Source organism: Theileria orientalis, chromosome 3 (assembly GCF_000740895.1).
Source record: "Theileria orientalis strain Shintoku DNA, chromosome 3, complete genome".
In the NCBI taxonomy this organism is placed as follows: Eukaryota; Apicomplexa; class Aconoidasida; order Piroplasmida; family Theileriidae; genus Theileria; species Theileria orientalis.
In genome coordinates this window covers 1,714,918-1,738,967 of record NC_025262.1, presented here as the reverse complement: position 1 = coordinate 1,738,967, position 24,050 = coordinate 1,714,918, and the positions used below count along the sequence as shown (strand labels likewise).

Below are 24,050 nucleotides of genomic sequence, written 5' to 3'. Positions count from 1 at the left end.
ACGTACTTTTCACTAACACACAACCCACATATTCTTAACACGTATTTTATTTTCCATTAAATTTACTTTTATTTTTACTACTCTCCGTGAGTGTTTAGTAGTTTGATGTGATTTATTCTTTTTTCGTGACAATTTATTTATTCATTTCTTGTCTCTTATTCCTTGTTTGCGGTGCTCCTAGTCTTCGCTTTTCGATATCATCTCCACTAAAGCTACTTACAAGGTTTATAAAGGCTTTTGTTAAATCACTATTCAGTCCCTTACTGTCAGCATTTGTCATCGGATCGTTTGAATACACACTCTGAACAACATGATTGAACAGCTTCCATTCGCCATGTTACTGTTACAATCCTGGCTTTGCTGAAACGTTTCCGATATCGCTGACTTTACCCCTGCCACTCCTTGCTGCTCAATCTGTTTCACTATTGTTCTATTTTTTTTGTGGAGATGCTACTGCTGTTATATTAATTTTTCGTGTGTTGTTTCTTTGCTGCTTTACTCATGCTATTGTGTGTTTACTTTGTGTTACTTCGTTACTGTTCGTGTTATCAGTTTCGTTTCTACCATTAATGACGTTTCGTGTATTGTTGTTACTGCTATTTCTGCTAACGTCCGTGTTTTTGGTACAGTTGTTTTTGCTATTAGTGTTACTTGTATGCGTGGTGCTGTTGGTCCCGTCCTTGTTATCCGTGACGCTATTGTGTTATCAGTGTTTATGCTGTTTGTGTTGCTGTTGTTGTTGTTGCTGGTGTTTGTGCTGTTTTTACTCCTGTTAGGGTTGCTGTTATTGTTGTTATTGTTCTGGTGTTTGTGCTGTTTGTGATGTTGTTGTTTCTACAGTTCGTAGTCCAGCTCTCCCACGTTGATGCTGTCGAGGTCCTTGAAGTTGTTTGCCAGCAGCTGCTCGTAGGTCGGCTCTACCAGCTCCGACGCGTTCATCACTCTGTGCTGCAGGATGTACATCTTGTAGAGCTCCGCGTGCTTGCGCGCCATGATCGGCGATGCGTAGCGCTTCGCGTAGAACGACTTTGAGTGCTTCGTGCCCTCGCGCGTCTTCCACTGCGCCATGAAGCGCTGCTGCCTCTTGTCGTAGCTCACGCTCGCGGAGACCACGTGCGAGCTGATTTTAATTTCCTTGTCCTTGGACGCTCCGTACTGCTTCTGCTGCATCATGTCGTCGTAGTAGCCCTCTCTGTAGTAGCGCGATATGCTCGCCAGGTGCGACTTGAATGGACTTGCCAGGTCGTACTTTTTCTTTGACGCGTCGGTCTTCGTCGGCGCTGCCGGCTTCGTCTGCTTTTCCGTCTTCTTCGTCTTCTCCTGCTTTTCTCCCTTCTGCTGCTTTCCTGTCAGCTTTCCTCTGCTAAAGTTCGGGAACTCGTAGTCCAGGTCTCTCGTCTTCCTTTTATCCTTCGTGGTCGTCGTCGTGTAATAGCTCGGCGTGTAGTCCATGTAGTTGTATCTGTTTTCCATTCTTGCGTACTTGTTTTCCACGTATGCGTACTTGTCCACGTTTCTGTAGTCGTCCTCCTTCTTCTTTATCTTCTTCGCCTGCATTCCTCTGTCTCCCTTGTGTGCGTATCCTTCCATTGTCCCTCCCATGCTCAGCTGCTCTCCTGCGTTGACCGAGCCTTCCGACTTACTTCCGTAGAGTGCCATCAGTGGGTTCTGGTCATACTTCGTGTACTCTCCTGGGAGCCTTCTGTTAAGCACTGAGAGCACTATTTTTTCTATGTCCTGGTCTGTCACCTGGTGGTAGCTTTCTTCCTCAGTCACCTCCGAGTTAACCATGTCCTCGTCCAGACTCGCCAGTATTGCTTCGTCTCTCAGCAGCACCTCCTCGTCCAGGAGCCCATAATTTTCACTCAGGTACTGCAGGTACTCTTCTCCTTCCTCGTGGCCTTCCTCTCTTCCGCCCACGCCTTCTTTTCCTTCCACTTCTACTCCACTCACCCTTCTCAACTCTCCCAGGTCCTCTCTTTCTCCTCTTCCCACTCTTCTTCCGGTAATTCCTGGACATGTTTCCGTGGCTCCTCTTCCCATATTTGGTCCACTCAACCTCGTCTTCATCCCTTCTCCCTTCTTATAGTGCGTCGTGAACCCTCTACTGTATCCGTCGTAGTTGTAGTCTCTGTCCAGGTTCTTAAGCATATCTTCTGTCAGTGGGTTATCTTTAAACATGTTTGTCTTCAACACACTTTCTCTGAACATTGCGTTTTTAACCATTTCCTCCTTCAACTTTCTTTCTTCTTCATCCGCTCCTCTCTCTCCTTCCATCCTTCCTCCGCAACCTTCTCCTTGTCCTGTGTGGTCTGGGAAGTGTTCTCCGAAGTCCAGGTTCGAGTGCGTCGTAACGTCGACTTCGCTTGCGTCCACCAGGTCACTGCTGATAAGCCTCGTGTTATTGTCGTTGGTCGTCGTGTCCTCGTCGTCGTCCTGCGAGTTTCTCATAATTCCGTACGCTCCTTCCTTTACAACTCCCGCGCTCCTCGTTCCTGTCGCTGACTTATCTCCTGCTGAGGGCGTCGAGTACTTAAATGACGTTGCTATGTCCTCCTTGTATATGTTCGGCGACTCATATTCGTTTCCTGCTGAGAAGTTGGTGAGTATGAATCCTTCCGACTCCGAGATTCTTCTTTCCGGCCACTCGTCTCCGTCCGGTTCCACTGACTTGCGCCTCTCGACGCTTCTCACCTGCACTCCTCCGCTCAGACTGAGGTCGTACACTTCGTCTTCCTCCATTCCGTACTCCTTCTCGTACACTCCGTCCTTCTTCCCCGAGGCGTAGTATCCGTCCGACGACAACGCGTATACGTCGCTGTTGTGGTAGTCGCCGTTACTCATGGCGCTTCCTCCCGTTCCTCCTAGACGTCCTAACTTACTCGCGTGCTCAATGCAGACTCCATTTCTTTGGCCTCCTAAAAGTCCCTTTGCGTGCTCAGTATCTTTGATTACTGTTGCCATCCTTGACGACCCTCTACTGTATGCATCTCTTTCTTTGAGTACATCTCCGTTGACCTCCTCCTTGGTGCTGGACGACCTATTCCCGTTAACGAGCGCTTCCCTGCCCCCTGGAACGTACGCTGTTGTTACGCTTCCTCCTGCTGCGCACTTTGCGCTCTCAACGACTTCTCTGACGCTCTCTTCTCTCTCCAGTGCCATCTCATCTTCGCCTAATGTCGCTCCATCCGCTTCGATGGTCACTGCGTCGACACTGGAGGCCTCTAGCCCTCCAGTGTCGACGGTTGACATCGTCAGACCCTTATTTTTTCCATTAATTTTTGGCGCGCCGTTTCTTGCGAACGCAGAGCTCGTTCCTTCCTCCGTGCTCACTTGCACCTTGCTGATAAGTATTCTGTTTGACGGCGAGCTGTCCATTGATGCGCAGTAGCTGCACTCTTTCTTAACTATGTTTCCGCATACTCCGCAGACCTTGCGCTTCACGTTCACCTCCTCCATTGCGTGTTTGTTGTTCAGCGACTCCAGGTCTCCCACTGGCGACCCTTCCTCGTCATCTTCCACTCCCAGCTGTGACCTTGCTGCGTGCAGCTTCGAGAGTGTGTAGCGCAGTATGTTTTCGTAGATTGTTGAGCTGAAGGGCTGCTTAAAGCGTATGCACTCCAGCTTGAACACTATTTTGAAGTAGTCCACGTCCGCCAGACGCGTCCACAGCACCGACGGACTCCCTGCCTTAAACTTTCCGTAGAGCGGCGCGAACACCTCTTCGTACTTTTGCAGCAGCGCCAGGTCTCTAGAGCCTGCTATCTGGTCGAAGTGGAAGACGTAGTCGTTTCCGTGCGGCGGCACTCCCCAGGGTCTGCACACTGCTCTCACCAGCTCCAGCGAGTTCAGCAGCTTCAGCTGCAGCATAAACACGTACAGCTCCGACACTAGCTCTGCTGACCTGTCCTTTCTCGGCTTTGTGTATATTGTCCAACTTTTATCCCAGTTTTTCGGGTCAAATATATCCTTGAACACTCTCCTTGCTTCGTTGCTTCTTTCTTCTCCGTTTTCGTTTACTTCTTCCGACTCCACTGGCGCTATAATTTCCGCTCCGTCTGCTACGCTGTTACTATCGCTGTTAACTGTGCTCGTGTTACTGTCGAACTGTGAGTATCCTTCTTCTTCTTCGTATTTCATTTTCTTTGAGCATTTTTCCAGCTCCATGATGTCGTCTTCGTACACCTTGTATGCGTTACTGGTTACGTTTTTCATGATTTCGTCCAGACTTTTACTCATCCCTGGCTGCTGCTCTCCCGTGCTACTTTCTCCTCCGGTGGTGTAGTAGTATTTGTCTTCGCTTCTGCTCAGAACGCTCATCTGTCCGTATTTACTTTTATTTAATATTTCTTCCGAGACGTATTCTGGCATCATTTCTCTCTTTTTTCCGTCAAACACCACTCTCTTCCTCTTGTAGTCGTACTCTGGGCTCATAGCTTCGTAATTTTCCTCCTGGCCTATCTCCATTGGCTGCCGGTCTTCTTCGTAGTTTAACACTTTCACTGTACTACTCGATCTATTACTCGGATCCGTGTTATTACTCTCTTCGATGCTACTCGCTGGGCTTCGTGTGCTTTCCACGTTTGTTGTCTTCACGTCGAAGCTGTCTGACGAATACACTGAGAAGTCCGTCGAGTTATTTACTCTTGTTGAGCACGTCGAGTCCACTGACAGCTTAGAATCCAAATACATTGGCTTCTCTTCTGTTTTTGACTTCTGGTTAATTGACGCTTCAACCATTTGTTTTTTTAAACTTTAATAAACTTATTTTACATCCAGTTACTTAACTTTCACCTTCTCGGCTAACTTTTCTGTTAATTTTATCTTTTAATATCAACATATGTTTTTTTAATAACTTTGTGTTAATTTTACACTGATGTTTATCTTGGCTTTACGCTTATCTCAGATTCCAATTAATTTTATTAGATTCTTTTCCCAATTTGCGTTTAATTATTGTCTTTAAGAATCTATGTTACTAGTTTAATGAAAATGGTTATGTTTTTTTGTCTGTTTGGTATCTTCTGGTCTTATCAATTCATATTAAACTTTCGCGTATTTAATTTAATATTAGGGCTCTAAATTAATAGTACACACGTATTTGATGAACGAAACTAACATGTAATCGTTTATTTTAGAAAGGAATCATGTAAGAATTTGTTTAAACATTAACATGGAATAATATTTTATATGTTCGTAGTAAGTTATTTCCTTTGTGTGGCGAAAAATTAATGTGTGTATCTTGTGTGTGCCATGAATATGCGTATATAATTTAAATTTAATTATAACATTGTTTTTCTATCGGTATTGTTTTATTAAATTCTACCTTCTTTGTTATATTACACATACTATTTATAATTTATAACTCGGTGGATTCCTTGAACGATTCTACAATTAAATTATTATTTTTTTTATCGATTCCTTTTATACATACCCAAAAACATTATGTAATTTATTTTTTAAACTTAGCACTATTTATTTTTTATGTAGAATCTACCAATAAATAATATTTTGTATATATTACGTATATTTAGTTTGACAATTCGTCTCGATTTTATTAATTTTTCGAGAAATATGTATTACTACTTTCATGAATGTCATAAATTCGCCGGTTAATCTAAAACTTCTAGCTTATTTGTTTTTTTAATTTTGGCTTCATTCTCCGTAGCACACCAGTGCACATACTGGTCAAATAACATCCAATTATTCCAGATAATAGTGGATAATTTACATTTTTCATATTATATTAATATATTTAATTGCCACCTTCTCGTAAATATGCTAAATTATGACGTTGAATCTGGCAAATATTTAAATTACAATCTATCCCATGATTTATGTCCTAAATACGTTAGACACAGAGGAAAGGCTTTTAAGGGAGGCAAGGCTGGTTCATATATACAGGTTTAACTCCCAATCATTTACTTTTCTCTTTAGGGTGTCATAGATTTGTATGATAAAGAAGACCATCGCATTACTAACTACAGTGGACACTTACTAGCTTCTTTATCATACAAAAACAATTTGGACAGATCAATTCAGGGTCCGGTTGAGACCCTTAACGAAAATGTCTATTTAAGCGTTAATTCTGATGGGTCATACACAGTAAGTTTCTACAATATATTGCCTTTTAAGCGATTTTAACATACAAATTTCTAATAAAGTTTACCAATTACTCATTTATACATATATTGCAAATATACTTAAATGGTTTCAGGTATCGTACTTGGTCAAAAAGGCGGGGATATGGGAACTATCGGTAGTCACTGATAAGTTCGAACACATTCAAGGTTACATTCCACTAATCAACTAAATATCAGCCACTTAGCCTTAAACACCGGTTACGCACACTTTGGAGCCTACATTTACATTGTTTTTATTGATATGTGTAGGGTCCCCTTTTGATGTTGAAATTACATACGGCGACGTCTCTCCTGATAGGTCATTTTTAACATGTTAGTTTTCGTTGATTGCAGCTGATCATGGTTCTGCCCCTAGTTTATCTTTAGCTTATTTCAGCAGCCTGCTGTTGAGCTTTCTGTTAGATGCCATACACACTCTTCACTCTTAACACACCTATTTTATTTAGACCTTGACCAAGTTGGCTACGTTTCAAACTATAGGGTACCTTTGACTCTTTTCATTCCCATATAGGACTTTATTGTTCAATCTAGGGATTCCTATGACAACGAAGTGACAGAGTACCTTTTTACATTCCACTACCTAATATGCACCCATATTTTTAGCAATAGACTTTGATACCATTAGCAATACATAGAGCCACTGTCACACACTTGTGTAACATTTTTATTGCGCTAATTAACTCTTTGCAGGGGAGGAGTTGAGTTTGTGGCCAGTGTTTTGGGAGGGGGGAAGATCATCAACCTCAAGGATTTAAACAACGGAAAGGTTTTACAATAGTGCCATTTTTTGTAGCTACGAATACCACTAGTTACCGCCTATTGTTCCATACTACCATTAGTAGCTGCTAATAATATTGCGTAGTATAGGATACTTTGCTACGTGGATGAATATTCACCCTTGAGTTCCCTAAGAGGTTTGTAACTAATAGTTTACTTTGTCACTTTATTATCTTATATTTATATCACTATTTATAACTATTTCTGACAATTCTACTACTATTTATAAGCTTTTGTGCCTATTCATGACTATTTATGAATGAAATCATACATGTGTATACACCGCCTACTAAATAATTTTTATTAGTAACTCTTTTCGGCAAGGACATTATCAACTCTCCATTTGACTTAACTAGGTTTTACACATGCAGTGAATCTCAGGTAAAACTTGCTGCTCTTTAAATCAACTTTTTAAGGACTCAAACGATCTAGCTGGCTACGACGCTCTGAATCCCTGGATGAGTGTTTTCATGAGGAACAGCCAGTTGACGGGGAATCTAATAACTTTAAAGGACTCTCTGGCCAAGGTATTGTCTGCGGTACTAAATACTAACACTTGTTATATGCTTTCTACCAAACACTTAATCACTTTCTACTTTATACCAAGTACTTAACTATGGTACACTTTCAGCCAACTTAGTTATTAAATACTAGCTTTCAACCTTAAATGGATCAAATTAATTTTTACAGAAACAGTTTGATGCTGAGACGAGCTATAACGCTGCTCGATTGAAGGTCGTTCACTCAATTCCTGCGCTTTTCACCATCAGTGAACCTGATCACGCGGGGCATACTCTGAAGCGCCAGGGGCTCATTGGGGACTACCGGGAACTTAACAAACAGCTGAACGAGATTGAAGACAACATTCAGGAGATGATTCACTCGAGGGACTCTCTCAACGACTACATAATAGACAAGATGAAACACATCAGTCAGCTTTACAGAACTGCACTGCAGCGCTTCAACAGAAACACTGCACAAGTGCTGAAGCTCACCAGGCTAGCCAAGTACGTCCTTCACACTGCTTGTGTGTGCTACACAGCTAGTTTCTACATGTTAACGCCAATTCTCAATATTTCTTAGGCACGAGCAGGAGCTGCGCAGGCGCATTTACGAGGCCGACGAGTCGTCTCTGGCGAAGCTTGACAGGGCGCGGAAGATCGAGACGGCCATCCGGGCGCTCAAGGACGCTCAAAAGGTCACCGAGGACGAGATCGTCGAGTCTGAGCCCGAGGAAATTGAGGAGCGGCCAGGGAAACTCAATGAAACTGTGCCGGACAAACCAAATTCACTCGCTTTCTGGCTATTGGAGGGAAGATTTAGGCCTCCGCAACAAACTTAACTCCATATTAATCTATTACACTGCAGTTTGGATGGAACGTTACTATATGGTGTGTATCAGCTAGCCAGGGGGCACATGGGCCAGTAAACAGGGTTTTATTCTATTCTGATGCATACCGTATGGCTTTTAATATTTTTACATTCAGTTTTCAGGAGGGTTTACGTAACTTTAGGCCTAAATTGTTTATATAGATATTGATGTGGTGTGGCTGTGGCCACTTTGGAACGTGCATTGCCTATTTTGTGTAATATACTAATTTTGTGATGTTTAGATTATTTTTCATACAAATGTGTAACATAGTTCGTATTTAAAGCTTTTAAAATGGCCTCTACTTTATCATATAACGTTTCCGGAGTTTTGTACGACTCGGACTCGGAACAGGTGGACTACGACGGAAAATCCTATGACTACTACCTCAAATCGGACTACAATGATGAAACGTAAAAATATTTAGATAAAATAGGTATTTATAAGACGCATATTTGCCTGTCAAGCGGACTACTAATGTGTTTACTGTTTGGCGACTAATATTTACACCTCTAGTCTACACATTAGCATGAAACTTGAGTATATGATGCATACGATGCCATTGATGGTTATGAATGGCATTTAAACAGTTGTGCTTCAGAAACTGCAGTTTTTTCTGAGCCTAACTCTGTTTTCAGGTTCAAAGAGGACTTTTTGGCCAGGTATCTTGGAAAGGGCCCGAACATGGAGCGCGTCCTGCTCCTAATCCCGTCGGTTACCCCGAAGGTGAACGAGAACTACGAGGACTCGCTGAGGTTCACCATAAAGACGCTAAATGACTATCTTAGCAGTAAGTACTCGCTGGTCATTTGTCAGACCTGCGTGTCCTGGTCCGACAAGTCGTCGTACTACTTCGTAAACCAGTGTAAGTGATGCAGAGTAGTTAGAAACAGGAGCTATGTGCAGCCAGCGTTGTTCGCGACAGGCCAGTTTCACTTGTTTTCAGGGTACAACATGCTCCCCTCGGGAAAGAAGAAGAACCTGCTGAAGGTGTACCTGATCCACTCGCCGATGTCGACGAAGACCCTGCTCACGCTCTCCTCGCCCTTCAAGAGCGCCAAGGACACCTCGAAGGTCGAGGTCGTGGCGAACATCTCGGACGTGCTGCTGAAGCTGGAGCTGAACAAGAAGAGCATGCTGCGCAACTTCCCGTACATAGTCCAGAGGACGGAGGAGATCAACCTGGGCATCAACCCGCCCCTCTCGCCATTCGGCACTGAGTTGTGGGTGCTGGGCGCGCGTCTGGGCCAGCGGTTCAAGGACTTCAGGCTCATCCCGCCGGTGCTGTCGAACGTGCTCAGCGCCATCGAGTCCAAGGACTTCGTGACAGCCCCCAACCTCCTCAACCTCCAGTGCTCGGCCGAGGAGCTGTACGAGGTGGTGACGCGCGTGGAGAACCTGGGCGAGAACTGCAGCTTCAACTCTCCCAACGAGGCCGTCGCCGTGTTCAAGTTGATTTTAGACATTCAGCCCGAGCCCCTGTTCGGCAACAAGGGCTACATGGCCATCAAGAATGCAGTTTTGGACAAGGTGTCCACCGAGGAGGTCTTCAGCAGCGTCAGGAGGCTGATTAAGGGCATGAGGCCGGAGCAGGCAGAGTGCATCTACTGCATCATAAAGACCCTGAGGGCCGTCGCCAGAAACCACCAAAAGAACGGAATGTCCCTAAAGCTCATTTCCAAGGTCATGGCGCCGAGCTTCTTCAGGCCGAAAACTCCAGATCCATACATATATCAGCTGACCCAGGTATTGTTATTACTGCTACTACTACCACCACCACTAGTTGCAGTAGTGCTACTGTTACTACTGCTATTACTAGTGGTAGTGCGAATACCAATAATAGTGGTACTAGTTACACAGTTAGATGAATACACACCCTCGTTATTACAGTCGGTCGCACTTATTGGTTTTAATTGCATTTAGACCTCGGAGCACGTTGTTTCCAACCTTGTTGAGAAGCCTAACAAGTTTTTCCCTTCTGACAAGGACGCCAAATTGGTTAAAACTTCAGAACGCGCAGAGTCGACTGCCAACACTACGGCCAGCGGCAACGGCAGCTCTCACAGCGCTGAGCGGCGCAGTCACAGCAGCAGCAGAGCTGAGAGCAGCTCTGACAAGGCCGCCAAGGAGAGGAAGAAGAGCGGCACTAGGCACAGGTCGAAGGATCCTGTTGCCACTCCCGGCGACGGCAACTCTGCTCACGTCGGCGACAACGGCGGCACCAATGTTGATAAATCAGATTAATTTACCACTGTTTTATTTTACTGGGATTTTTTATTCAATGTGACTTATGAGCTGTTTTCTCAGTTTCATGCTCTTTCTTATGGTATTAACCCTATCACTCTCATCATAGATCAATTAGTTTTTATTTTTATCAATTTTTTCAATGGTGTCACTATAGCATCTATTTACTTGTTTTTCTAGTTTTATTTTTCAATGGATTTGTTGACTAATAGGAAGAAATTTGATCTTATTTTCAGCTGGCTCAAATATGAGATCACTGTTTTAAATAAGCTCATTATTCGGGTATTTACCTACTTATTACACCAATTTTTACAATTTTAGTATTTATTTAAGTGTTTATTTACTAAAATTATCTATTTTTTATTTTTATTTTAATATAAACATTGCTATTTTGTATACCCACACACACCTGTTATTGATACCTACTTTTATCTTATTTACCTTATGATTTCCTATTTTTTATTTTATTTTACTTTAATTTACTTTTTAGAATAAGAATCAGCATCGTGGGACTATTTTTATTCGCTATGTCTTGTCTTCTTTACGGTTTCTTAAAAAGTTTATTTTCCAACTCGGCAAGCTCAAGCAAATCAAAGCTCTTAAGGCTGACTTCTTTAGCAACTATCACTTTTTGTATTTTAACTCTTTGAATTTTGTTAAGGGTTCTTGTGTTCATTTATCTCGTGTTCATGCTCACAAATACTTTGTGCCCTTTTCTTCCGTGTTAATCTCAATTTTCAGTAGACTACTCAGTCTTCTAGTCCGCCTAAATTCTGTTGTTAATATACCTGATGATTCCATCATTACTGCTGTAGACTAATATAATTTAACTCCACTTTCATGTTATTTATTGTGTTGTGTGTATCATCGCCAACGTTTTCTATCTTTATAGTTAATTTCAGAAAAATTGTTTTAAAGTTACTTTGTAAATTTTCTATCATCTCAAGTATGTGCTAATCAATATCTAAATATATAAAACTGTCTTATTACCACTGAAGCATCTTATCATGGCACCACTGACAACTGTGTATTACCAACCAGTCAACATTGTAATCAACTGCGTACATCAATATCATTAAATATGAATGCAAATACATATATCAATGTATAGTAACTACCATTAAATTACACTTCAATCGATGGGTGTAGAAGCATTGCTTTGCCCAGGCTGTCCTTGATCTCCGTTCCGCAAAGTAACTCTACGAGCTTCAAGGCAAATTCCAATGCTGATCCTGGCCCCTGTGAAGTCACTAAAGTGTAATTATCATCTGATTTAAAACAATTTATTCGTATGAATTATATACGTGCGTTAGATATGTATTTTAAGTGTGTGATACATATCTATTATATAATCCAAATTTTTATAGCTATGCTATAACTACGATAAATGTAGCCGATGAAGTGCTACATGTTCTCTACGAGGCTATGGGAATGGAAGAGAAGATCTTCAAAGACAAAAACAACTATGTTACGGCAGCAGCTGCCAACTTTTTGACTACTACAACACCAATAGTGACAATTGTTCCAACTCCAACTATCCCTCCTCCGCTACCTGCTCCAATGGCCACCCAATCAATGCTCCCCTCTTCACATTTGTCTGCCTTAAATAATGGTGTGATATTTTCTGTATTTTCAAAATCAATTCCAATCCGAGTTCTTAAACTATATAAACCATCCTCAAAAGTATCTTCTTTTTTTAATTGATTAATTATATCTTTGTCAGAACCACCTTCATCCATTTTAACCCACTCTTTAACATCTTTCCCCTTGAGTTTGTAATACTCTTCCGTGTTTTTACCGTTTTTAAACTTGAGTACTACTAAAAATGGATGTTTATGGTCCTTATCGTATAAGCTATAATAGGTAGATACCATTGATAACGGTTTGTGGGTTGTGTAATTCAATAATTTTGCCTCTCCAGTGTCTGACCCGTATTTTATTTCTCCTAATCTGTAACCATCACCTCGACCATCTGAACCATTAGGTTCATGGTTGTACACCCTGTAGCACTTTTTATTTCTGTACGTAACTTTTACATCAATATCTTTATTTTTAAATTTCTGAACAGAATATTTAGTATTGTCGATTCCTGGAGAATCAGGTTTTTCATTTTCTGGTTTGAGGACGCTGGGTCTTTTATCTAATAATACTACATTTAATGTTTTGGCTATATCGGAAAGCGTTTTCAATAGTTCTGAACTATGGGAAACTTCGTCACTTGGGCATTTAGTAATCTTATTTACTCTAACCCATTCTTTATCATAATCTTTAGAACTTTTTGGTCTATAAGCTATACCATTGTAACATGCTAAAAGTGGTCTAGGGTCCTTGGAATAAAAATATACGTAAACTTTATCTTTTCCAGTTGAAGCACCATTAACATAGTACAGAGTATCTAGGGACTCGTCGGAATTGGATAACTTTATTTCCTTATATTTATATGTAGAATCATTCGCCAAAATAAAAAACCTGAGGCCATAGTTTTTGGAGCCTTTAAAACATGTACTCAAATCGTGCTCACAGGCCTTATATCCAAAATCACTTATACATTTAGCCTCACTGCCTGTTTTATCACTAACTCTTATGCTTCTACGATCTATGCCGGCCAAATTAAATTGTTTGGGAGGATCGTGCTGTCTCATTGCACTTTGTATTTCATCATCGCCATATACTTCATTATCAGTTTTTTCCAATAATACCACTACTGATTCAACAAGCTCAAATTCAGTTTTCTTCAATTCCTCTATCAATTGTTTATTATTGTCATCGGGAGAAGGAATTGTCAGAGGTTCCCAGTTATACACAGACTTATCCAACTTGTGCTTATAATGTTTCTTATCGGTGCCAGATGTAGTTAATTCAAGAACAAGGGGAGCAGGTTTACTTTCATTTTTCGCTTTATCTCCAAAATAGACAGTAACACTTTGATATGGTTTACTTTCTATTTCTGTTAGAGTCTTAGGGGTTCCCCTGTCGATTTTTGTTAATTTGGCAAGGTTGTATAATACTACTACTTTTCCTGAAGTGTGACCTGGATTGGGTGAATGGGTGTATTTGTTAAACCCATTTGTTGGCTGATTATCGTGTTTCTTCACTGTGATATTGGTGTTGTACGTAGAGCTTGTTTTGTCAATTTCATATACTGTGGTTTCGTTGATGCTCTTTTCTATCTTTGACAATTCAGCTGCTAAATTTCCAATTTTTTCCATTGACCAGTATTTAAAACGATCTTTTCTTACGATATATGTCTTCGCAGACCCATCAGCAAATTCAAACACCAAAGGGTTGGTACTACTGTTTTTGTAATATTTATACATCATGTCAAATGTGTGCCCGTCCAATGTATCCAACAATTTATCAAGAATGGTAACATTGCTTAACCCTTTTGTTACAGTAGCCTTAGATAATACATATGGTCCATCTGAGCTCTTTCTATAATCAGCTGAATATGAATCTCTCATATAATTTTGATACCTTTTGTTCAGGTATGTATCAATGTGTTTATCTTTCCCACTACTTGAGAAAGTAATTTTCCTTTTCATTTTTTGGTAAACGATCTTTAATGTATTCAGCACTTCGGATGCCTGATAACATTTAGCCGTTTTATCATAAATCCATTCAGTAAATTTATTGTCTCTACTTTTATACAGTTTACCGTTGTAACATATTGACAAAGGTCTAGTATCTTCTTTATAAAAATAAACAAATACCTTGTTCAACGATGACGAAGATGAAGTTGTCGTTGGAGGATAGTATAGGCGGAGTCTTTTCCTTGGTAGCCTAACATCATCGTTACTTTGATAGAGATATATCTCTTCTGGTTTGTTAACAGCGGTCTTAGTTATAAACAGCCTTACTCCGGCAACGTTTGCTTTAGTTTTACCCAATGAAGATAGCGACCCGGAATCAGGCAACTCATGGCTTACATATTTATAACCAGACTCACGCCATTGGTTGGGTTCATACATTTTAGAAGGATGTGTTGCTTTAATTTTCTTTGCTCCTTCAACGGGCTTTCCTTCGATGTACATACTTTTTTCATAAGTTCCATCTGGATTAAGTTTATTTTCTATAAGTCTCATTTCATATTCAGTATCCTCATTCTCTTCAGGCCTAGAACCCTCATCTATCTCTATTATTACTGAACTTTTCAATGGGTAATTTAATTCATCCAATTTTTCCTTTATTGATAAATCACTTTTGTAATTAAATCCCTCCTTTCCCCAATATAGGCCCTTTTCATCTCTTTTGTAGGAATAATAAAATGTAAATAACCCATTAAATTCAATAAGCAACAGGAAATCAGGTTCCTTAGTGAGAGAATACACTTTAACACTGCTGTAGCTTTTTCCATGGCTATCCTCTGCATCGCCAATTTGTGTCTTAAGCCTACCAACTAATAAATTTTTATTCTGGAGAATGTATGATGACTTTGTCTGGGCTTTATTTGGTTTATGAGTATATATTGTGAACCCTAAACTCTTTTCTTCCTTGGTAACTGTAATACTTTCTTCATTGCCATATTTACTAGTTTTACCATCAGTGAATATGGTTTTATCTATTTGATAGGTAAATGTGCTGTTACGTTTATCATTCTCATCAATTAACTTATCTAACAAATTATCTGATGATATACTGGCGTCTTGTGATATGGAATAGGAGTCACCAGGCTTTATCACATCTTTATAGTATTTCTCCTTTCCATCATCGGTTCCAATACATAAAACGAGAGGTTTAGTCAGAATAAATCTATTAAAATAAACGGTCACATATTTGGCCTTGGTTGAAGCTTCCAATTTTATAGTTTTATTAACTGGAGAACTAGTGATTAAAGAGTCAATGGTTAGTGGATCCTCACCTTTTGGAGTGTGAGTGCAATAGACAAATAGGTTAGACTTGGAGTAAGTTTGGTTTTCAGTCACTGTAATCCTGTCAAAATCATAATCTGCTGATTTTATTTTTGAAATATCCATCACGAGTGGCCTCTTAGATGGATCTTCCTCATCGTCCTCCTCTTCTTCTACCTCCTTACCTTTATCTGGTTTCTTAGGATGTATTAAACTTAGTGAAGTTGCAACTTCGTTAAGAGATTTAACAAAAATCGTTTCAGAGGTGTCTTGCGAATCCACATTCTTACACATACAACTACTTATCCCGGTGACTAGGTTCCAGGAACTTCTATTTTGACTTAAATAAAATCTCGTGTAGGCTTTATCGTTATAACAGATCATCAGTGGCTGCAAATAAGGACCGTATAAGTAGACGTAAAACTTATTTTGATTAATTTCATAGGATAATTGTTCTATTGAACCGGAGATTTCAGATTTAAGTTTTTCATGCTCATCTTGTAATTTCTTTAATAGAGAAGAATCAATATGATGCACTGACCCCTTAGGTAGGGATGCCATTGTATTTGATTCCGTTTGATCCAGTTCAGACATTTTTATTATAGTTCCAGTAAGAGCATTTGATTTAAACTTCGAATAACTCAAGATCCTTATTTTATTTGATTTTTCACTAGGAAAAGCCACAAAAATAAACGCATCAAGGTAGTCATAAGCAAAATATACTAAAACAACTCTGTAATTTAATTGGTAATCGGATGAATCTGGTTCAACTGTCGCATATTGCCCATTATACCCCAATCTGAAAGCCTTGTCCGTTATATTCTTATCACAGTTATGTTTATACCATTTAAACTTGTTTTTTCGATCAGTGTTAGTTATAACTGAGATGTACAACGACTGAGAACGATATCCTCCACCTTTAAGTTGATATTCGAGGTTTAGGGTTACCATGGTACTATGCTGGGTTACCATCTCTGTTTTAGATCCAATAAATTTAATTTTTAATGCTTCATTAGGTTGTAAAGACTTTGAAACACTGGTAAAATCGTGTTCATACACGGCATAACCTTTTGAACTCAAGGCGTTGAACTCAGTAGAAACTTCCTTCACCGCCACAGTGCCGTGAGCGTTTGCGAGCACATAATCCAGGTTGTTACCAACTTGACCTTTGAGAGTACCAACTTGATTTTTTGAGTATTCACTTGTCCTGTCGACCATAATTATTAAAATTTTAGTTAGATTACTCTCGATTTTCTCCAAGCAACTTTTTAATAATTTGTTTCCAGTTTCAGTAAGTCTTGTGTGTACGTCCTCAGTTTTAACTCTTTGGTTTACAAAATTATTAAAGGTTTTTGAATCCAATGATTGCCAGTATAAAGTATTATTAGATATTTTACGGAAATAATACAGGTGCTTGTCACCATCTTTATCGCTCATTAGAATATCGATGATCAAGGGTTCTTTGATCTTTGGGCTATAATAGACACTAATACTACAGATCTTAATGTTCTGTATCTCTCTGATTTGAGCTGAATATCCACGGCGGTCACTCGTATTCCAGTAAAATAAAACTTGACTGTTGCAAAGCACACAAGCTTTATGTTTAGCGTACTTACCTACTGGAATGTGTGTGTATTTCTTAAATCCAGGACTAGGGTCATTTTCGCGTTTAATAATTTGAATCTTATTACCATTATACGTTTCACTATCTTTACTCGTAGTTTTGTCTACTTGGTATGTCAACAGGTCAGAAATTCTGTCATTCTCCTTAAGAAGCGGTTGCAATATTTCATTTTCAATATCATCGCTTTCCAATGGTCTCAGAGTGTCTATCCCTTTTTTAATCCATCTTCTTATATCTTCATCAAAATCTGAACGGACATAGTACCTATTAATGGCGTTTTGATGGCCATCAAAGAACAGAACCAGTAATAAAGGTGTTTTATTCTCATATCTGTTATAATACACATGGGCTTTAACGAGGTGTGCTATTCTATAAGGACGATTACTGATAATTGTCTTTAGAACAACAGCATTACCTATTCCGGCTTTATACTCCTTATATATTGTTATATCCTCGGGATATAAGCGTTCCATAGGTGTGTGTTGGTACCTTCTAAAAATGTAACAATTAATATACAGTTGCTTATTGATTCTTGCTTTACTTCGTCCATAAGTGTTTGAGGTATCCGTTGCTTTAAGGACAACGAACGGCATATTTTACACAAAAAGAACTGGTTTCTTCACATATTCTTCATTATTACACTCTGACCTTTCTTTCTAATGAAATCCTCACAAAGTTGTTTTTACCTCTACGTCACATTTGGTTATTCATTTCCTAAGTCAAAATTCTTGTCTTACAGGGCTTTTATGTATCGAACGAGCATATCTTCGTCCTTGGAAAGGGTAGGAATGTACTCTAGACCTAAGTTGCAGTGACATGGTATTCGACTTAGGTGTCATTGACTTTATGGCGTTGTTCTCTTTAAAATTCTGGTAGTAGCCTTGTAAAAAAATGATCCAGGAGTTGGGGAGTCAATGGAAACCGGGTTGTGAATTGGTGAACTTGGTCAAAAGTTCGGCGACTCATTCAGTTGTCTTTGTATCTTTGGTCATTTCCTTCTCCTTCCATTCCCTTCATCCTTTTCCTCTAACTATCTAATCCTACTTAAGTATTAAACTATCTGGTATGCGTGTAACTTAGAAATACCGCAGTTCCTCTCGTGGTAGACTCTTCCGTGTCCCCTTTTGACTAGCTTGTGTTCGAAGCCAGGAAAACACACAGCACCTGTATGGTCATCTAGCAATCCTGCATCGCCAAGGACAAGGGCGGGACTTGCACAAATTGCCGCGTAGAGCCTGCCGCTTTGTTTTTGATCCTTGAGCATCGAGATGAGGGCGGCCGAGTTGTAAAAGTTGGTCTGCGTTCAATTTATGTGTGGTTAATTAATTAGCTCCATTAACGTTCACACAAATATTGCATACCTATCTAAGCACTTTAACACTTAAATACTCAGTGAAACGACCCATATTTAGTTGGGAAAACGAAGAGGCTGTGGAACAGCACTTCGTTTCCCACTTATACCTACGACCTACCGCTCCCACCAGTCCTCCTGGAACTGCTATCAGGTCAAATACTTTCTGCGTCAGGTTTGCCACCTTGTCGTCTGCGACTATCTTAGTGCCGTGGGCCATCACCAGATTCAGCGACTCGGACACTGATCCAACCACCACTGACACTCCTGCTCTCCGCAAAACATCGACCAATGTCACGAACTCGATGTCCTCCGTGCCATCGGCCTATATTTTATGAACACTTTATGTGTTTGACTCATTTTATTCACTATTCTATTTAAGTTGGGGTTATGGTCCCAAATGTACTATTTTTTAGGTTTATTCATATAATTTATCAATCAAGTTATGTTTTTATTATCAATTGATGATGCTTCTTAGCTATCTATCTACTTATTCGTGTATCTTATTGTCGTATACCACTGCAACGAGGGCTGACTTAAAGGTCTTGTTCATTGGGATGAAGTCTCTTTTATATGTGTTCAGATTAAAGTTATAGTTATGAAGATTTCCGAAAGATATTAAATAGCTCAATATGATGAGCTGGATCTGAATAGACATATAATGAGTGGAAGAATGTTGGGATACACACCAACACCTCTGTTCCCTTTCTAAAATTCGGTCAAGGTCACTATCTAGGTCCTATTACCGCTTATTTTACTAATTTTTTCTTTATTTTTTCGGCTTATTTGTGTATTTGCTGTTATAGTGGTGCTTGACGAAATATGCAAATCCTACTCCCGACACTGCCTGAACCACGAATACGACTATGTTTGTCATATTAACATCGGATTCCTCGTTGAAGGCGAATCTACGTCATTATTAATTTCAGATTCTCTCGACGCAACTTAGATATTCTATCTGCCATATCTACTAAGGTGTGTGTTTGTATTTGTCGTTGTTTTTGGCCCTCATACACCATTTAAGCTACTTACACTTGCAGTACTGGGAACAACATTATGTATGCTCCCACCAGTGCACACAGCTCTCGTTCTGCCCTTCCGTTCTTTAGGTACATTGTCACTAGGCATGATGCACACAGGCTTGCCACCACACTCAGGTTCGCGTTGAGCGAGAAGAAGAAGAACTTGTTTGTGTAGTCCAACGACTTGTGTACCTTCCACACTGTGGAGAGGCATCTTACGAAATTGTTTACGAACGACCACCACATTCCAACTGCGATTATTCTGTGCGATGATTTTGCGCTCAGGCTGGCCCTATTAGAAGATTAGTGAATATGTAACCTCTTCGTCAGGCTGGGCCGACGTCAATTCCCCGGATTAAACCATTTTTTTTAATCCTCGTGATTCCATAGGGCTATAGTGCCAGCACAATGGAATCACCACACTTACACACTATCGTCGTTATACACAGCTTAATAGCCTTATATAATGAAAATACCCTTGGAATTATCTAATTATCTATCGTTTGTACTAGAAATAGTTATGTTACTACTTTGACGTCAGTGCGAACTTAATTCCGACCAACGAAACTGTTTCCAGCAGCGCCAACACCAGTTTCTACGTTAAGGTTAACACATTTGGTTAAGTTTTGTGCAATGTTAATGCTATTCTCAAATACCTCTGGTAGTAAAAATTTGGCCAGCAACTCTGGCACTCCAGTTGCCATTAGCAGCACCTAAAGTTCATTATATTCATGTTCTCTGCGCCAAAACAGCTTCTCATCCTCACTATCATCTTATTTAGCTATTACTAGTTACTTTCAAAGCCACTGAAACTAAGGAATAGAACAACGTCGATCTGAATATGTGCGAATTATTCGAGTTATCCTTCCTGTATTGCAAGTATTAACATACGGCTTCCCTATCAGGTGTTACAAATTACGTAAATGTATAGCTACTTATTACATACAGTCCGAATTTGAAATATAGCAGGAAATAGGGGAACGTGACCATACAAAACCCTGCAATTACTTGTAGGATTCTCATATTAGATTTATATATAAACTAATCGATATAGTACAGACCAATTCAACTATATTTACAAATTGACATATAAACTATGAAATAAACTATATATTAATTAGGAATGATTATTATTCACATTGTAATAACAAGTTGGGCTATAACTGATTTATTCTTTTATATCAATATGTATCTACACATTTGCTTTTAATTCATATATATTGTTTCAAATACCATTATTAACATATCCGTTAATTCTATTCATGAATTAGTTCTGGATCTATTAATTTATTACGACATCATTATTAGATGTTCACATAAATGTTGCCACGTCAGTTAATAATCACATACGATTATTAACAATTAGTTGCAGGATGCATATGAATGTCTATTTATATTATTTTTAATGGATGGATATAAATTTCTGCTTTTAGATAAACCAGACAGTGTGGATCATTCAGACCATAGAACACCTAGTTTCGATGACAATGTTAATGGCAACAATGAAAGAAAAGCTATAACAAATAAGTTAATAAGTGGGAATGGTGTGAACAGGGACTGTAACGGCGATGGCGACGGTGTTACCTACGTTAGAAGGCTGCATATTGGCACAAACAGCGTGAATACCAGGGAGCTGATCACTCAGACTTTGTTTCTGTATAAAAAGAATAACAAATATGTTACGGAAGGCCTGAGGCTAGACTTGGAGGGGATTATAGCGATAATAATTAAATGTGATCCGGTGGGGGGCCACCTCTCGGACGACACAATTTTCTACGTCGAGGAGGGCATAAAGCCCATCAACAAGATACAGCTGCTTTGGGACATTAAGAATTACACGAGACTGAAGCAATATGTGCATCTTATACTGAGTAACACTAATGGTCCCATTGCAACGTCAAACGACGCTGTAAACAATGGGAAAGCCAAGGGCGACTCTAAACCATCGCAGATTGACTCCCAGAAACCGGTGAACGCTGGCAGCCCTGTGGTTTGTAACACAGACTATTGTTTGGATAGAATTATAGACCATCTTCAGACAGGCCACCTGTACTACGGACCCTTTAAAATACGGGGAATTAAGTCAAAAAGTAAGCCGAACTCGTCGCTAAAGCTACATCTCCTAAACAGTAGCTGCGATGCAGAAGTTGACAGCACCTTCAGTGCCAGTTCGCACCACTACCACCCCATCCAAAGTAACCGAAATGGGGTCATTGTAGGGGAAGATTATGCTTATGGGAACGACAGCGATGTCGACTCGCAAGGCTACAGCATCCTCATCAGCCTGCTGTTCTCGAACCTGTTTCACAAGTACCTAATTCACCTCCTGGAGGTGCCGCGATTCTACTTCTACGGAAACTGCCAAGTTATAGGGGACTTAAAGTTCTTCACGAGCTCAATAGAGCCGAACAACAAGCCAGGGTACATCGATGAGAACACAGTAGGTTTACCAGTTTATACTAATTAATAGTACTACTAGTCCTAATTTTAGTGAATGTGTGCACAATATATATACTAATGAGGCAGCCTTTAACGCTTTGCAGGAAATATACTTAGGATTCGACCCCTATGACTCGTACGATAAGATCACAGTGTCGCCGTTAAAGGACACGCTGCCAGTGAACTACAGATATAACTTGTTGGAAGAATGCGTTAGGCCGTATTTCAGGCTAAACTCGTTTAAGCTCCACAGGCTGGGAGACTCGTTCTACTTCTCAGGCATCCAGTTTAGAATCACGAACGTCTCCCAGAACATGTTTAGCACTTGGGAAAACGATGTGGATGGCGATTACGGCTCATTCATGGGATGGATGAGGTCGATTTCATGCCCCAAATATGGAAGGGTGGACGAGAAGACGAGAATAGAAATAGGAGGTACGAATTAGTATATAGTGATAGGTGGATAGTAGTAACTGGTAGATACCGATTAGTGCATACGATTAAGTGGATAGGAACTAGTAGAACGAATCAGTAGATAGCGATTGACGAGTTGCAAAGACTAATTGTTGCGTTTAGAGCCGGTGAACACGAAGTTGATGGACATACTGTCTCCGGAAAGGGTTGAGATTGTGAGGAGGAGTGCGCCCTGTTACCGGGAGAACCTGCTGCTTTGCTTCGTGTCGGACCTGGACCTGAACTCGCTGGACAGAATATACCCGAACGACTCTGCGGCAAGCAGTCTGAACACAAGCCTCAACACCAGTCTGAACAACAGTCTGGCGACGAGCCTGAATAACACGAGCTACTGCGGAAGCCTGCTCAACAGCGTCAGTGGCACCAACGGCGGTGGCACTGTGTGTCGCACCGCAGAGAGTGCGCACCAGAGGCACAGCATCCACAGCAACAATGGCGATAGCACTCCGGCCAATGGGCCAGTGGTTTACAGGAACGTCGATTTTAGCAAGGGTGATCACGGTGGCAGCGGTGCCGTTCTGACCCCGAATTCAATCACAAGAAGGGAGTTCTGCACAGTTTGCTGCGAAACCATTTCCCCGGAAAACAATCTCAACGCGAAGAGACTTAGCTGCGGGCACGTTTTCCACAAGAAGTGCGTGCTGAGCTGGCTGAAGTCGAACAAGTCGTGCCCTAACTGCAGGCGGGTACTGCCCGGCAACGCGACGCCCCGCAATTTCCAGGACCTTACGGGCGCGCACGGTGATCCTCGTGGCCTTGGCGAAGGCAGATTTGAGGGACTTTTAGACGGCAACCCCAGGGACGAAGCCTGGACTGGCGGCTCCTTTAACATCAGAGGTATTCGCACAGTTAGACGTAGCGCCCTCGGAGGCAACTATGGTTACGGTAACAGTAGTCCTCCCGCCAGCTCTACCTGCAGTGGCAGCGTCTTTGGCAACCTTTTCCCCGTTATTAGCGTTAACAGTGGCAGATGTGTTAGCGATGGTGACTCTGCCCACGTCAATAGAAACTCAGTTGATAGCACTATGTTTCAAGGCGCGCACGCCAAAATTCTGTCGATCTGGTCCGAGAGCAACAGCGACAACGCTCCGACTGCTGCGGAAAATACTCACACGGATGCCACTGTGGACTGCCGCGACCCCTTTCGCAGCGGCTTCACTTCCGCCTCCAACAGCGGCGACTTCAGCGGGTACCTGGTGGGAAATCTGCCTGCCTACAGCACTCGGGAAAGTGTCGACGACATATTTAAGCAGTACGAGGACTTTGAAAACTTCAGCGCCAACAGGTTCAACGGCTCCTCCAGGAAGTCGTCCACCGAGGACACCTACTGCCGCGACTGGGAAGCCGAATACGCCAACGTCGCCGCTCATGTCAACGGCGTTGCCAGTAAAAGCCGCAACGGCTGCGCCAAGGAGACCGACGCCCTGGTCAACTGGCGCATCATGGTCAACCGATCTCTGATAAATACCCACAGCGTCAGCACTGCCTTCTTCGCCGATGCTACCTCTGGGCCCAGTTTGGACATAACTGACTTAAACTCCAGCGACGACTCAAACCCTGAGTCGGATTTGGAGGAGTACTTTAACACTCTGACGAGTTAATTTTGTTATTAACGTTTACAACGAATACACAATTAAGGCATCCAAATCCAACTCGGCATTCATTTGGCAATAAAAGTTACACTAGATATATATAGATACATATAATGTTTTAGTAAAAGATTATTGGCCATTACGTGAGTGAATGGCCTCTCAGGTGATCAC

General features: G+C 41.0%; 8 protein-coding genes across 8 annotated transcripts; 4 read left to right on the top strand and 4 right to left on the bottom strand.

The window, feature by feature from the left end:
• Window positions 1–133: 133 nt before the first annotated feature.
• On the bottom strand, window positions 134–4,740 carry TOT_030000771 (conserved hypothetical protein; the record flags this gene model as incomplete). The annotated part of the gene is given in 6 exon segments (XM_009693515.1): window positions 134–299; window positions 311–450; window positions 530–695; window positions 839–1,192; window positions 1,379–1,864; window positions 2,060–4,740. The coding sequence occupies 6 exon segments, from the start codon at window positions 4,738–4,740 to the stop codon at window positions 134–136; spliced, it is 3,993 nt and encodes a 1,330-aa protein (XP_009691810.1).
• Window positions 4,741–5,775: 1,035 nt separating this feature from the next.
• TOT_030000770 (uncharacterized protein) lies at window positions 5,776–8,259 on the top strand (the record flags this gene model as incomplete). The annotated part of the gene is made up of 10 exons (XM_009693514.1): window positions 5,776–5,901; window positions 5,935–6,102; window positions 6,215–6,287; window positions 6,390–6,452; window positions 6,587–6,621; window positions 6,652–6,698; window positions 6,831–6,906; window positions 7,334–7,456; window positions 7,608–7,924; window positions 8,001–8,259. The coding sequence occupies 10 exons, from the start codon at window positions 5,776–5,778 to the stop codon at window positions 8,257–8,259; spliced, it is 1,287 nt and encodes a 428-aa protein (XP_009691809.1).
• Window positions 8,260–8,580: 321 nt separating this feature from the next.
• On the top strand, window positions 8,581–10,530 carry TOT_030000948 (uncharacterized protein; the record flags this gene model as incomplete). Its single annotated transcript, XM_009693513.1, has 4 exons — window positions 8,581–8,699; window positions 8,925–9,151; window positions 9,233–10,032; window positions 10,210–10,530. The coding sequence occupies 4 exons, from the start codon at window positions 8,581–8,583 to the stop codon at window positions 10,528–10,530; spliced, it is 1,467 nt and encodes a 488-aa protein (XP_009691808.1).
• A 201-nt stretch (window positions 10,531–10,731) lies between these two features.
• On the top strand, window positions 10,732–11,350 carry TOT_030000947 (conserved hypothetical protein; the record flags this gene model as incomplete). The annotated part of the gene is made up of 2 exons (XM_009693512.1): window positions 10,732–10,812; window positions 11,021–11,350. 2 exons carry the CDS (start codon window positions 10,732–10,734, stop codon window positions 11,348–11,350), a joined length of 411 nt encoding a protein of 136 aa, XP_009691807.1.
• On the bottom strand, window positions 11,224–17,594 carry TOT_030000767 (4-methyl-5(b-hydroxyethyl)-thiazol monophosphate biosynthesis enzyme; the record flags this gene model as incomplete). Its single annotated transcript, XM_009693511.1, has 3 exons — window positions 11,224–11,346; window positions 11,662–11,769; window positions 12,003–17,594. 3 exons carry the CDS (start codon window positions 17,592–17,594, stop codon window positions 11,224–11,226), a joined length of 5,823 nt encoding a protein of 1,940 aa, XP_009691806.1.
• A 3-nt stretch (window positions 17,595–17,597) lies between these two features.
• TOT_030000766 (4-methyl-5(b-hydroxyethyl)-thiazol monophosphate biosynthesis enzyme) lies at window positions 17,598–19,010 on the bottom strand (the record flags this gene model as incomplete). Its single annotated transcript, XM_009693510.1, has 5 exons — window positions 17,598–17,657; window positions 17,739–17,881; window positions 18,088–18,298; window positions 18,474–18,677; window positions 18,870–19,010. The coding sequence occupies 5 exons, from the start codon at window positions 19,008–19,010 to the stop codon at window positions 17,598–17,600; spliced, it is 759 nt and encodes a 252-aa protein (XP_009691805.1).
• A 111-nt stretch (window positions 19,011–19,121) lies between these two features.
• On the bottom strand, window positions 19,122–20,397 carry TOT_030000765 (conserved hypothetical protein; the record flags this gene model as incomplete). Its single annotated transcript, XM_009693509.1, has 6 exons — window positions 19,122–19,260; window positions 19,385–19,666; window positions 19,905–19,969; window positions 20,031–20,087; window positions 20,170–20,242; window positions 20,321–20,397. 6 exons carry the CDS (start codon window positions 20,395–20,397, stop codon window positions 19,122–19,124), a joined length of 693 nt encoding a protein of 230 aa, XP_009691804.1.
• Window positions 20,398–20,779: 382 nt separating this feature from the next.
• TOT_030000764 (uncharacterized protein) lies at window positions 20,780–23,888 on the top strand (the record flags this gene model as incomplete). The annotated part of the gene is made up of 3 exons (XM_009693508.1): window positions 20,780–21,814; window positions 21,897–22,248; window positions 22,390–23,888. 3 exons carry the CDS (start codon window positions 20,780–20,782, stop codon window positions 23,886–23,888), a joined length of 2,886 nt encoding a protein of 961 aa, XP_009691803.1.
• Between the last annotated feature and the right edge of the window lie 162 nt (window positions 23,889–24,050).